The sequence below is a fragment of the Myiozetetes cayanensis genome, unplaced genomic scaffold (assembly GCF_022539395.1).
Source record: "Myiozetetes cayanensis isolate MyiCay16 unplaced genomic scaffold, myiCay2020 scf4, whole genome shotgun sequence".
Classification (NCBI taxonomy): domain Eukaryota; kingdom Metazoa; phylum Chordata; class Aves; order Passeriformes; family Tyrannidae; genus Myiozetetes; species Myiozetetes cayanensis.
In genome coordinates, this window is record NW_026087631.1 from 17,233,199 (window position 1) to 17,247,052 (window position 13,854).

Genomic DNA, 13,854 nt, shown 5'->3' on the forward strand with positions numbered 1-13,854 from the left:
CAGGTAACAGGAACCCTCTGCCCTCAAACCCAGCTTTTAGGCGTGGTCAGTCTATCTTAACGTGATCTCATGCTTCCAGTTTTCCTTCAGGTTAAGCTGAATTACTTTTTACATCAGATGGACACACAGAGAGAAAAGCATTCTTTCTACTGAGCCCCTACATATTCCCTGCTACATATACCCCTTCCCTTGACAACAAAATTACTTCAGGCCATGCTATTGTTACACGTATTTTAGGCATCTACCTGCAGATCAATTTTCTCTTCTGTGTGGTCAGATCAGGACTGTTTACAGTGGTTTACTTTCTTCTAAACTGATGACTGAGGTTGATTATTTTTATCAGACCAGATAAAAACTCAGTCTTTGAAGACACTTGTGGAAAGCTATGGAGGCATTTCCAGGCCACTGTCAGTAGCATGGGGACTCTTCTCAGTAAGCTGGAAGTAGAAAAGTGGCCCTGCACTATGACATCAGTACTTCTTCTCATATCCACTACAGCGGTGTTACATCTAATAATCAGCCTAAATAAGCTCCTTGAAAGTTATAACAACTCACCTTGTGATGAGGCTTTCAGCTTAATAAGAAAGTTTAAGTTCTCCCTTCCCCACACACTAGTTGCCCTGTCCTAAATTAGGTGGCCTATAATACTAGCAGTAAGTAACTTTTCTTTTCCTTACCTCTTTTTCCTTTTTTTTTTTTTAATTTACAATATGTAAATATTCAGCTAGCTTCAGAATCACTGGTCTCTGAGTTTTACTTTTTTTTTTACCTGGTGAGTAAAATGCATTCCAACATCTACACAAGAAAATGCATTTAGTTGCAGCTTGAGCTACAAATACAAAACTATGGTACAAAAATACACAACCTAAAAGCAAACCCACATTAATACTGTGCATGCATCTAATACCAGGAGGCCTGAATTGCATCAAGTGGCTCTGAGGATTATAAGTATGTAAACACAATACAGTTTATCTTGGATGCAGAACAGAAAACAGGAAACAATACAACCTGCCAACTCATCTGGAGTTATTAATTTCAGGAGAAAATCTGTCCTGTGGTGATTTACTCATTACCGTATTTCAGTAGATTTCTAATGTAAACGCCAATGACTTTGGAGTTGAGTTTTATTGTATTGTGTAACAGACTCCAGTACGGGCAGCTTATTAACTATCTACCTTAATTATCACAGCACAAACTTGCATTTTTGCATGGACTGCAGGAACTGTCCCACAGCCCAAGGCTGGGTAAAAGGGATCCACGGGCATGGGAACTCCCAAACCCCTACGCTGCACCACTTCAAACAAAATACCAACTAAAACGGTCGGATGAGCACTTAACGACCAGAAGTTCGTAGGGTTTTTTAATAAAAAAACGCTACTAGAATTTGAATCTCCACCTCCAGGGGCACCAGCAACAGGAGCTGGTTATCCACGCCCGGCGAGGCGCTGGGGGAGCCAGCCCTTGGCAGAGATCCCGCTCTCTCTCGGCGGCAACCCCCGTGCGGCGGAGGGCGGGGGTGAGGGCAGGGGCGAGGGTAGGGGTAAGAACAGGAGCAGCGTATCCCCGCTCCGCGTTCCCCGTTCCCGGCGGGATCCGGGAATGCTCCCGGGCCGAGCCCACAGCGCCCCCTGGCGGCCGCGCCGCACACAGAGCGCGGCCCCCCTCGGAGCCTCCCCATTGGAGGGCGCTCCGCGCGTCCCCATTGGGCGAGCCGCGGGAAGGGGCGGTGCTGCCTCCTCCCACGTGGCGCGAGAGGCGCGCACCGCTTCCCGCCGGCGCCTCTCTGGTGCCCCCTGGCGGGCGGCGGCCGCGCGGGCCGGCCATGGAGGGGAGCGGCGGGGGGGACCCGACCCCCACCCCGGCCCCGGCCCCGGGAGAGGAGGAGGAGGAGGAGGAGGGCGAGGGCTGCGAGGGGCTTTGGGAGCTGCCGGTGGAGCGCTGCGAGAGGCGGCCCGAGTGCGGGCGCTGCAGGTGACGCGGGCGCGGGGCCGCGCCGAGGCCCCGGGCGGGGGGGGGTCGGTGCCGCGGTGGGGACACCCGCGCCGAGCGGGTCGGTGTCACAGGGAGCTCGCCCGGCCTGCAGCGCCTGTGGCATCGCACAGTCACAGACGGGCCACGCCGGGGGTCACCAGGGGGGGCATGCCGTCCCACCTCCCTGCCCCAGCAGGGTCCTCCCGGACCACGTGGCACGGGATTGTCTCCAAATGGCCCTTGGACATCCCCAGTGAGGGAGACTTCACTGCTTCTCTGGGAAGTCTGTTCCAGTGGAGAGTAAAGAAGTTCTTTCTCACGTTCAGGTGGAACTGCCTGTGCATCAGTTTTTGCCGCTTGTCCTGAAAGCACGTGCACTCGTCGTGTAGAGTAAAATCCTGACATGAAGTAACTTTGTCATGGAGGGAATGCCTCAGTGTGACAGGGAATATCTAGAGGCCCGGCAGGGAGTGCTACACCTTTTCTCTGTGTGCACACAGCTGAAGAGCAAAAGGTGAGGTGGGAGGGGGAAGGTGTGTCGCCCCAGTGTCAGGCAGAGACTTCAGCAGGGCTGGGCAGTCCTTGGTGCTTTGAGAAACTAGCTTTACAGGTAATTTTGAAACCCATTCAAGCACCCGGGCACGGGGGGATTAATACAACTTATTGTGAACTCAGGTATCTTTTTAAAGCAGACAATGACTTCTGGTGTTATAGAAATATCTCGTAACCTGATTTTGTGGTTTTGTACATATGTTCTTTATTAGTAGAGAGAGTGGCAGGATGACAGATGTTCCTGCACTGTCCATAACAGCCAGAGGAAAAGATTCCCACACCTACACTGATTCCTTCTATTTCTGTTCATTGGTGAAACAGTAGAAAGGCATGTAATGTTGCTAAAGTGTCAGAGTTCAGAAGCTTATTTTTGGTAAGATTCCAGTATATAAGTTGTCATTAAAAAAATATGTACCATGCAAGTCAGAATATTTTTAGTGTTCACTGTTGAAAAAAGCAGTCGTAGGCAGTAGTTGAATCCCAAAGAGCAGATGCAGGACACTTGCTTTTTGCTGCCCTTTTTTTTTTTCTTTCTCCAATGACTTGTAGCTCAAAGAACTTCTTGAACTGGATGTGGTACTTTATGCCGCAGTAGACATAGTTTTTTTTTTTGTTTGTTTGTTTGTTTTTTGTTTTGTTTTGTTTTGTTTTGCTTTTTTTTTTAAATGTGAATTTCTCCAGTCCACCTTGAACCCATGTAAAGTTCTTGTATTAGTAACATCTGGCTAGCAGGTGGACACCTCAGGCCTATAAACCCCACGGTGGAGGGAATTACTTTTTGGATTTTTTTTTTTTTTTGTGGCTCCTACCTTCCTCTTCTCCACATAGTATACAAGATGTGAGTGAGCCAGCCAGAGATTTATAGCTTGGGTAATGTGCTTCTGCTTATAGGACTCTTCCTCATGCTGTGGCTGCTTAGCTTCCTTGTAACTTTTTGGTAAAGGACTTTGGGAGGTATTTTGGAAAGCCAGAGTTGATTTTGACAATTACAACACCCTTACGCCTGTATTTATTGACTCTTTCAGAGATCTTAAATAGTTTTGAAATGCAGGACTTCCTTTTGTAAGAGCCACGCCAATTCTTCTCCTATTTTTTGTAAGGGTCCACTAACCATATTTTTAATTGTAGCTTCTGTTCACATTAACAGTTTTATTTGTTGAAGATTTTCCTTCTTGCCATTTCTAGTCCACACATGCCAAGGAACCGCTGATTGAGAGTTAACCCACTGTTATTCTTGACTGAGATGTTTAACCTTGAGCTTTTTAAAATGCCAATAGTGTAATGCTCATTACTGTTGTTTTTTTTTTTTTTTTTTTTGTCATTGTGTTTCACAACCTGTATGCTTGTTCCTTCAATTTTGGACAGATTCTCTGATCAGTCACCTTCAGAAATGGTTTCTAGAACAGACATCTATCTATTTTCTTTCATGGTAAACCTGATGGCAAGTGTTTACTTAGCTCCTCATTACCATGTAGTAGTAAAACACTGGCTTCCTGAAGAGCTATGACTGTTTTACACCTACTATGAAGAGCATGGGTACACTGAGCACGGACACTGAAAGAAATGTAGGGGTGGAAAAACCGAGGAGGATGAAAAGACTGCAGAGTTGTTACTTTTTTTAAGAAAAAAAATAAAGTGGCATTTTTTAATTGAAGTTTTGCTGGAGGTGTCTGTGCACACAATGTATTTTTGTGGTGTATGTTCTTCATCCTCTTCCTCGGGAATAGAACTAAATTGTGCTTTTCAATGAGCATTACATTCTGTCGCATGACTTGGAGTAGAAGTGCACAAGTGCTGAGTAGAGTAAGGCTGTGACTTAGGGTACATTATGGGAAGAAATACTACCCTCAGTGTTATCCTGTTGGTTGGGCCAGGTGTGTTTAACTGACTCCCTGAACTCTAAATTTTTACTGTTAGCACCTTAATGAATGTGATTCGGTTGTCGTGATGATCTGAATTCAGTACAAAAGCATGGAAGAATGGGTTCTCTTAATGGTGGTTCATCATGGAGACTAACTTCAGGTTCTGGCTTTTTTAAAAATATGGCAAGACAGCTAATTGACAGTTTTTAACCAAATACTCAGGCAGTCAAGATATCGATAGAAATGTGGGAGTATAGTACATAAGTTTTCATTTGGATAATGTGAATGACTTGAGCATCCTGAAGGAACAGAATGTTTCTAAGTATTAAGTGTTTGAGACTTTCTATTGCCTATGATGGTTGTGGAGAAAATACAACCATTTGCAATAGCTTACAGTGGAGAATTTGAATGAAATAATGAGATTTTACATTTTGAAGGTGTTTGTGTGCAAGTGCCAGTTTCAAAAAAAAAAAGTATAAAATGACCATGCATGTAGTTGGTGTTTGAGATGGCAAACACCTGATGCAAGTGAAGTATGTGCAGTTGACTTTATGCTGTTTTTTTCTTGAGGCTACAATTTCGTGTATTCTCTCTGCCAAAACCAAAAGGTCGGTGGTGATAAACTCTGAATCGATAATTTCTTAATAGCTGATTTTCATAGCTGACTATTGGCTTTCAGAAGTTGAAGCCTCACACCCAAACATTTAAACAGGAGAATAAGCTTAATATAGTTTCCTAGTTGCTGTTAGCTTGAAAACCAAAATGAGGCATGCCTCACAGCTGAAGTAATGTAGGACAACAATTTGATTTTGTGGTGTGACACTGAGAGCAGTATAATATTTTGAAATAGTATCTTTCTGTGGGTCAGGTTTCACTATTTTCTAGATACACTGTGTGCAGTTAAGGGAAAAAACCTTTTGGTAGTATGAGAGCCTTAAATGCATAATGATTTCTTGCCACATATCTTGACTGTGCATATGCAGAATTTTATGTGTAGTAGGAGAACTTCTGGGAAGTGTTTTCAGGAGAAATTAAGATTTCAAAATGTGAATATAATCTATGATCTCTGGGGATTCCTAGTTCTCTTGTATGCCATTGTTATAAGTTACTAATAAAAACCGGACCGCAAAAGCTGCAGTGAAGAAAGAGTTTATTATAAAAGCAATAAAAAACAAGCAAAAAAGAACGATGCACCGGGCTGTATGCTCTGTGGCAAAAGCAGCAGCCAAATGTCCGTTTCTCTTCCTTTTGTATCATTTCGACTCCGAATTTTGCAATCCCAAGGTCCAGAGAACGCAAGCGTGAATTTCAGTAGCTGTTCGGGCTGAAGTTTCACTGAGTGATCTTGTCTCGGTGAGATGTGTACTGGGATGAGGATTTTACCAGGAAAGTTTATTCTACTCGATTCTTCCTGGAAGAAGGATTCCTTTGTCTCGGAGTCGCTTTCCTGAGTTACTGGAAGGGCTGTTTACCTGCTAGGAATCCTGTTACCTTAAGAAAGGATTGTATATTCTCCTGTCTGTCTTTGGTATTTACTGGTAAACAGAGTCACATGCTTTACTGGAAAAAAATGGGCTTTGTTACCAAAAAAAAGAAATATACCATTAATTGTATTACAGAAAGAAAGAATACAGAAAGTTATGATTACAGAGAAATTACAAGTATTCAATTAATTCATTACACCATCACAAATCCCCACTGGAAGCAGTCCTCTTTGTTTGCAGGACTGAGTTATTTTGTAAAGTTAGGATAACAAAAATTGGTGTTTTCTCAGGGTCTCTTATGATATATGCTGCTGTACTGTATTTGTATTTCAAGGGGAGAGGAAAAGGAGGAGTAACTTTAATCCTTTAATACAAATGTTCCCTTTGTCTATATCTAAAATATTACAGATATTCTGCTGAATCTGGACACTGTGTGAGGGCTCTTGATAGCATTGGTAAATTGATAGTGACATGAGATGACAAAGTGCTGCTTCATGCTTTGAGGAAAAATGTAGTGTTCTTATGTGCCACATATTTGTTAATAATTCTGTTAAATCATATAAAGATTGAGTCTTAAGCAGTGTTGGCTTTTTTTAACACAATAAATTTATGCAGTTGCTTTATAGCACACTGGTATGGTATTTAGGTGCAAATGTGAATTTTAAATATTAATTAGCATGCATTAGCAGTGCCTGGTGGAAGAAAATAGCTTCATAGTCTCTGATTTCTTTTACCTTCTTAAAAATGAGCTTTAAGGGCATTTATTTTCACTTGCAGATTTTCAGTCCCTGAAAGTATTGATTTTTAATCAATAAATAAACTTCTTATGTAATTAAAACTGTATTTCCCTATGGGTCCTTGACTTGTAAGAGGTGACTTGTAGTTCTATAGGATATTTTTTAAAAGGTTTCATGCATTTCCTATTCTGTTTGCATTGAAAATAAGGAAAAAATTGCACAAGGTTAGGTGACAGGCATCAGTTGTGTGAGTTTTATTATTCCAGGTTCTTAAATGGTGTATCAAATACAAATGTTTTAAAATGTTATTAGCACTTTTAAAGACTCCTAAATCAGAGCAATATTTTTTCTGAATTTACTCATTTCCAGTATAGTTAAATGCATAGAGTGGGTTTACAACTAATTGTGTCCGAGAACCTGCATGTCAAACCTACATGTTTTACATGGATAAATAAGGTGATTTTGCAGAGTTTAGAAGGAGGTAAATTTGTGCATCATCAGGAGACAGAAAGTATCAGGCAGAACAGATGAAACAATTCACATCTTAATTTGGCAACAGCTAAAATCAAGGTTGTGCCAGTAATTATTTTCCTTCATTGGGAGAGGTGGGTTCACTGTGTGACTGGAAGGAATCTTGCAGGATTTCAGGATGGAGTGACTATCTCATAATTTGATATTAAGTGGTTCCGTAGGGTATATTGGTGCCTGGGGTTGTTCTTCCTTCTATGCAGGACTTTGCTGAAATTTCATGAAGTTCACTCCAGCCTGTCAAGGTCTGTCCTGCCAGATGCCAATATTCTTTGGTAAGGTTCTTGTGGAAGTTCCACTTGGGGAAAGACTGAAAGTTTAATAGGAGGTATCTACTGTTACATGAATTTTAATTTAGCAGTCTACTAAAATCGTGATAGAATCCCAATATGGCAGTTGCAGTCTACAGAGGATATTGAATCATCATAGAAACATGATTACCGGTAGCTGTGCAGGTAGATATGCTAACTATCACTGTGCTTCCTAAATTACAGGGAAGGAGTGCATAGGTTGAACCCAGCTCGAGCCCGTTGCTCTTTTCAGAGCTCATTTGGCGTTTGTACTGTGATGAGCCATATAAATACTTTCTCCGTGCTGGCCTGGCTGGGTCAGGGAGATAATCTTTATGGATTTTCTTAGGGGAGACCATTTACACAAAGAGTTGACCCATAGAGCAGTTTATCTAAAGCAAAGTCCCTCCTCCGGTTCCCTTTGCGTTGAAATAAGTCCAGCTTCCTTTGTGATAACACTGGTGACTTTCCAACATTGTTTTCTGAACCACATTTTCTTGAAGGGTTCATTTATCATTGGTTACACCTTTGTGTAACCATGTACTCGCTACTCTCTTGGCTGTGATCCTGCTAAGGGTGCACTCTGTCCCAGCATCCTGGTCAGTAATGAAGGGGTTAAGCAGTGTTGGTCCTGGTGTCAATACCTGGAATATTCCACTAGCAGCTTACCTCCAGCTGGACTTCCTCCCTCTAGTCCTGCCCTCAGCACCTAGCTGTTGAGCCAGTTCTCCTCCCTGACAGTTTATCTAAGTGCTATTTGATCAGCTTATCTAGGAGGCTAAGGCACTGTTAGAAGGATTACTATAACTGAGGTAAACAACATCGACTGCTTTCCCCTCATCCTCAAGGCAGTCTGTAGAGGGACATCAGGTTACTCAAATGTGATTTCCCCTTTGTAGATCCATCTGAGTACTGTCAATACCCTTTTTTTCTTCCATGTGCTAGGAAATTGTTTTAATGGGATTTTCTTCACTACCTTTCCAGGGACTGATGAGAGGTTGACTGAACCTGTAGTTTCCTGGATCTTCTTGGAAGCAGGAGTGACATTTGCTTTGTTTCAGACTTCAGCAGCCTCTCTTGTTACTTGGACATAATCTAAACTGGCCTCACAAACAGCACCAACCAACTTCCTTACCATACATGAATGCTGCAGGAGGGATCCGCCACTGGCCATGGCTGATTCCTTGTGATGGTGGTAGCTTAGGAAGTGACACAACTCCATTCAGAGGCTAGGGAGGAGGGGAATGCATGGCTGATGGGGAACGCCTGACAATGGGGAGAGGAATTATTTTAAAATAGTTGTCTTCTGCTGTTGCTGTCAATAGCAAAGTAGCTAAATTGTTCTGTGTTTTGGAACATAGCTGAAGGGATCTGAAATGGTTTATCTCTTAATAGATCTTTGGCCCATGGAACTGAATTTTATTTCTTGTAACTTTTTCATTTATTCCTTTTCAAAAAATACGGTGCACTTGCAATTCTGCTGTACCCTTCTGTAAGTAATTGCATGCATAGGTTTTCCAAAGTGTTGTCCAAACCTGGGGACAGAATTCCCTTAATTGGAATGAGGCTTATGTAAGCTGCTTTCAACACAGATAAACCTGATAAAATAGTTATGGGCCTTTTCACCTATAGGTTGTATTTCTTCAAAAAATAACTAGAAGTATTTGGCAAAGATTTCTCATCTTACTGTGAATGTAAAATAAGTGTTTATTCCTGGCATTGGGTGATTTTTATATAAATAAGTTAATACCTAAGGGTAGAGATGTAAATACATATCCATTTTCATTACCATAGGTATACAGGCAGTTGAGAAGGTAAGAGACACCTTGGTGTAGATCAGATGTCTGACCCTTCTCTGGGGCTTTGTCAGCCCCATGGCATATGTGAATGGCAAGAAGGGCTCTGTTGTCATGACCATATTTTGATACTTGATTTATGCATTCTTAGCCAGCTTGGGGAAGTATGTATTCACATGGAGAGATCTGAAGCACTCCTTTGGAAAGCTAGAAGGTAAGTTAACTTCTTAAGGAAGAAGGTGCTGGTGACCTGCCAGCGCCTGGATATGGAGCTGGTTATACATCACTGACCAGCAGATAATCCAACCACAAGACCACAGAGCAAATTACAGTTTTGGATGTTACGTTTGAACACATTGAGAGAAAAACATTCCTGAATGGTTTTACAGCATAATTCAGAAATACATAACAATAAGTGCTTATTTTTGCAACAGCAGAAAGTTATTTTATAAACTGTGAAAGTTAATTCAGCATTAGGTAGTTATATAGATTTTCCTACCACTGGAGAAGTAGAGATATGTATGCATTAACATGTCATCTCTCCTGAAAAGGCTAAAAAATTTTAATAGGGCTGTGGGTGTGAAAAGCAAGAGTAACAAGCTGAAAGTCTCTTCCATTCAAGAATTAAATTTTTTTTTTTTTGTAGACACATATGTCCTTTAAGTTTTTAATTTATTTTCAATAGAAGATTTTTAAGGAGTTTAAAAGACTATTAAGAGCTATCTTGAAATTATATACTCAGTAGTAAAAAAGATGTAGAATTTACCAACTAGAGATTAAGATGTAACTTGTTTGAAATTGATGAACAAGTGTCACAGTTTAAATGGGACAAGGGTCTTTTGCTGAGGATGAATTAGGAGGAAAAGACCCAAACTTCTTTTTCTAAGCAATTATAAATCCGAAATTAAGAGGTTCTGATTGAAGGAAAACAAATTATGGAAAAGGGAAAACAAAAAAATAACAGCCCTTTATTAAAAGGTATGTGTGTATTAACAGGAACACAAAAAAAACTAAGTAAAACAACCAAACAATACTCCTATACCCACCAATAATCCCCTTCAAGAACAAAACCGATAAACCGGCAAAAGGAAAATTTAAAATAGTTCAATTTTTAGCACCCTTTGGTGCAGTTCCAGCCAAAGTCAGCAGGGGGCGCTGTTGGGTTACTGGAGATGCAAAATTTGTAATGTCCTGTACCATTCACCAGGTGGCGCTGTTGGATCACTGGAGGAGCAGAACTTGTAATGTCCAGTGCCCGTCACCAGGCGGCGCTGTGAGATCCTTGGCTGCTGCCGGGTTGGGGGAGGGGGGGGAAGAAGGGGAGGGAAAAACAACAGCAATAAAACAGAAAGTTCTCCCAGTGGAAGAAAACTCACAAACTTCAGCTGATTAGGGTCCGTTGTAAGCAGGGCCTGCAGCCAGCCACAGCTGAGCCGAGAGCAGCAGCAAAAACTCCCCTCTGACAGGAAAGAGACAAAGAAACCCGACAGTGTCTCCAGCCCACAGCAGGCTCCGCTCAGGGCAGAGAGAGACTGAACTCCCCCAGCCTCCTCCCCCTTCCAGTCACACACCCCAGTAGCCCCTCCCCAACTCCTCCCCCTTCGTTGCTAGGAGACTAATCTCTTGGCCATTAGTGACCAGGCCAATTCTTTTGTTCACCTGATGGCTCATCCACAGAGCACACATGCAAGGGGGAAGGGAAAGAAAAATTCCTTGCTGAAATCAGAACTATGACAACAAGATATAGGTAATCTCTACCAGATTTTAAGAATAGAAGCTAAGTGGAAAATTACCAAGCCTTAGTTTTGAAGTTCAGTGCCTCTTATAATTTTAACATACTTTTATTAATGTTTCTTTAAATGGCTGTTGATTGTACACTAAATTCTGTGTCTTCTCTTAGTTTGAGTTATAAATATAAAGCTAACATTGTTAAATTCTGGTCTGCATATAACAGTTACTGTATGTGCAGTAGTTCCTCATGCTGCTCTTTCTTTAGCCTGTATTAGTAGTAATGAGTGGTGCCAGAACTGTTGGTGAATTAAAAAATTTGTGGCATCAATGTTACTTATTTCAGCTGGGCTAAATTTCAAAGGCATTTATTCATTTCTTGTTATGTTGTGTTCAGGTTAATGAGTAGAGACCCTTTTAGGCCGCTTATTGCGTGCCTCAGCTGACTTGGTTAGTGTGCATTTTGATCTGGCATTAAAAAAAAGGAAAAAAGAATATGACTGGCCACATAGTTTTAACTATGGACAACTATAGGCTCATAGAAGCACAAACAGAGACAAGAACTGCTGCAGAGAATCGTCTTGTTAATTAAAGCAACTCTAGTACTTTTGATTGGCTTTTCTGTAATTACACCAAGTGCAACTTTGCCTTGGGGATGGTAGTATATTATAAGGGAAGCTAGAGATGTTTCAGCATTGATCAAGCCTTCCCAATTTAATCATAAAGAATACTAAAAACACCAGTGGTTGCTGTACAAGAATTGCTGTTGATTTTTATAAAAATAACACAAAGCAAAAACCTAAAAAAAAGAACTTTACTTTTCCCTCTGTGGGAGTTAACAAAATCAGGTGAGAGCTCAAGACTGTTACCTGTATACCCAAATAAGAGTTGGTTTAAGTGCAGCAAATCCAGTGATTTTTCATGTACTTTCTGAGGCTTACATCTGATATTGGCATAGGTGAATTTCACCTGCAATGCCATCTTCTTTTGAGAAGAGCCAACCCTGACATGTCTTAGAATTTTTTATGATGTAAAAGTACTGGAGAGCTCCTGTGACTAATGTGGTCTTCAGTCAGATTCTTTTCAGTTACCCTGTTTTTTTTTTTTTCTTATTCTTTTGTTTTCACCTAAGTCTGAGTTTCATTTTTTATAAAAAACAAGCTTTCCTGTGATTTCAAATGCACCACTCAAACCTCCTTTTCTTCTTGAAACTGTATGCCTAGAATTTCTTAGGTTCTTCTGCGCCCCCCCCCACTACCTTGAGGACAAATTATCAGCATGATTTGACTTCTTTCACCTGTTTTTTTGGTTGTCTTTCAATTATTCTTTTTTTTTTTTGTTTTTGTTTTCCATTTCAGCTCTGGAAAGTGGTTGTTGGAGTCTTCTCTCTTCCTTATAGTGACTGTATTTCATTCCACCATCTGATCTGCCATCCAGATTTAGCCTTTGCAATGCACCTGTGTGCCATATTCTCATTTCCTTAAAGTCAAATAGTGTTCTGAGCATGGGATGCAGTTTTCACTTGGCACCTTCATAGCTTTACCAGAGTTGTACTTTTGCCTCACAAGCTCTGCTGAAAGGTTTTTCTTGAAAGTCTGTAATGCTTTTTTCTTGGAACAAATAATCCAACTTCAGACTCCTGGAGGTGTCAGTCTAGTAGCTGCATAGCTCTCCTTTGGCTTCTAAGGCATTAGAAGTCCTCAGCTATTTTTTTCTCCATCTTTCTTCATACCACTTATGAGTTACACTGATGATGCCTAAAATTTATGGTAAGAATTTCTTTTTAAATTCATGTTCTCAGTTCCTAAATCTATTGAGCATATCAATACTGAAGACCTGCAACTGTCTGTAACAGGTAATTTTTATTTAATCTCAAGTTTAGCTTCTTATGAATGTTCACCTGTATTAGCTCAGTGATACGAAGGGGAATGTGTCCTTGCTGTATTTCATTTTTGTCTTACTGAGCCGTGTAAAAATGGATCAAATAAGTCCTGGGGGCTTCATCCTGTGGCTCTTCTGGCACAGCAGTAGTAGATAGTAGATATCTATGCTGTAAAATTAACATGAATTTTTCTTACTTAATGAGTAGTTGAATACTTACTGTGCCTCATCTTTATTTATTTCTACCTGTTTTTCTTAATTGTTGATATATTAATAATTGATATTACAATTTTTGATAGGGGTTTTTTTGCCCTTTTTTTTTTGTTTTTAAGCAGTCAGTCGACCAAAAGGTTGGAAATGTTAAATAAAATTGAGAGTTCTTAAATTTTGGAAGGATCACCTTTAAATACACACTTGTATGAATTAACAATATCTACTTGTACACCCTTACCATATTTGGTATAAAATATTTTTATTTTCTTATGGTATCATAGAGTAGGCATTCTTTGCTGTATTTCTGTTTGATACCAGCTCTTCAACATTTCTATTTACTTCAAAATTCCAGTTTAATAAATTTGAAGATAGGTGAATTGTGCACTAGGGAGAGAATAAATGGATCAAATTGGAGTAAATGTGAAACGTTCAAGAATTCTGTATTTTGATGTTCATATCAGATAGTGGAAAGAAAATACACCTCACCTAAAAAGCACGTATAGTTTATAGGCTTATGAAGGAAGTCAAACAGTCTGAGGAAATCCACTGCCAGAAGAGTTAATCAGAGATAAGTCTAGTTTTGTTGACACATTTTTCTAACGACTATAAAATGGTAAATCAAGTGGATGGTAGTTTATAAAGAAGGATTCTCAGAAAAGAGTGTTTTGGGGGTTCTTATGGTTTGTTATGCATATAGAACAACAGTAGTGGTCCACTTCAGTTTTATAATGGGTGAAACTTACTTTTCCTGATAGCTCTGAATTCAATATTACACTTAAGCAATTTGGGAATAAGCCCTTTAATTTTTTCCT

At 40.5% G+C, this 13,854-nt stretch overlaps 1 protein-coding gene across 8 annotated transcripts in view; it reads left to right on the top strand.

The window, feature by feature from the left end:
* The first annotated feature begins 2,321 nt into the window (after positions 1 to 2,321).
* Positions 2,322 to 13,854, top strand: part of DTWD2 (DTW domain containing 2) — an 81,258-nt gene continuing 69,725 nt past the window's right edge. For 5 of the 8 annotated variants that reach the window (XR_007630527.1, XR_007630529.1, XR_007630528.1 and 2 more), the window contains exon 1: positions 2,323 to 2,485. Coding sequence is in view for 3 of the 8 variants with exons in the window: in XM_050329185.1 (XP_050185142.1) it covers positions 2,391 to 2,485 (95 nt within the window). In the remaining 5 variants the exon portion in view is untranslated. Of the gene's footprint in view, positions 2,486 to 13,854 lie in introns of all 8 variants that reach the window. The other 3 variants (XM_050329185.1, XM_050329183.1, XM_050329182.1) reach the window with 3 other exon arrangements.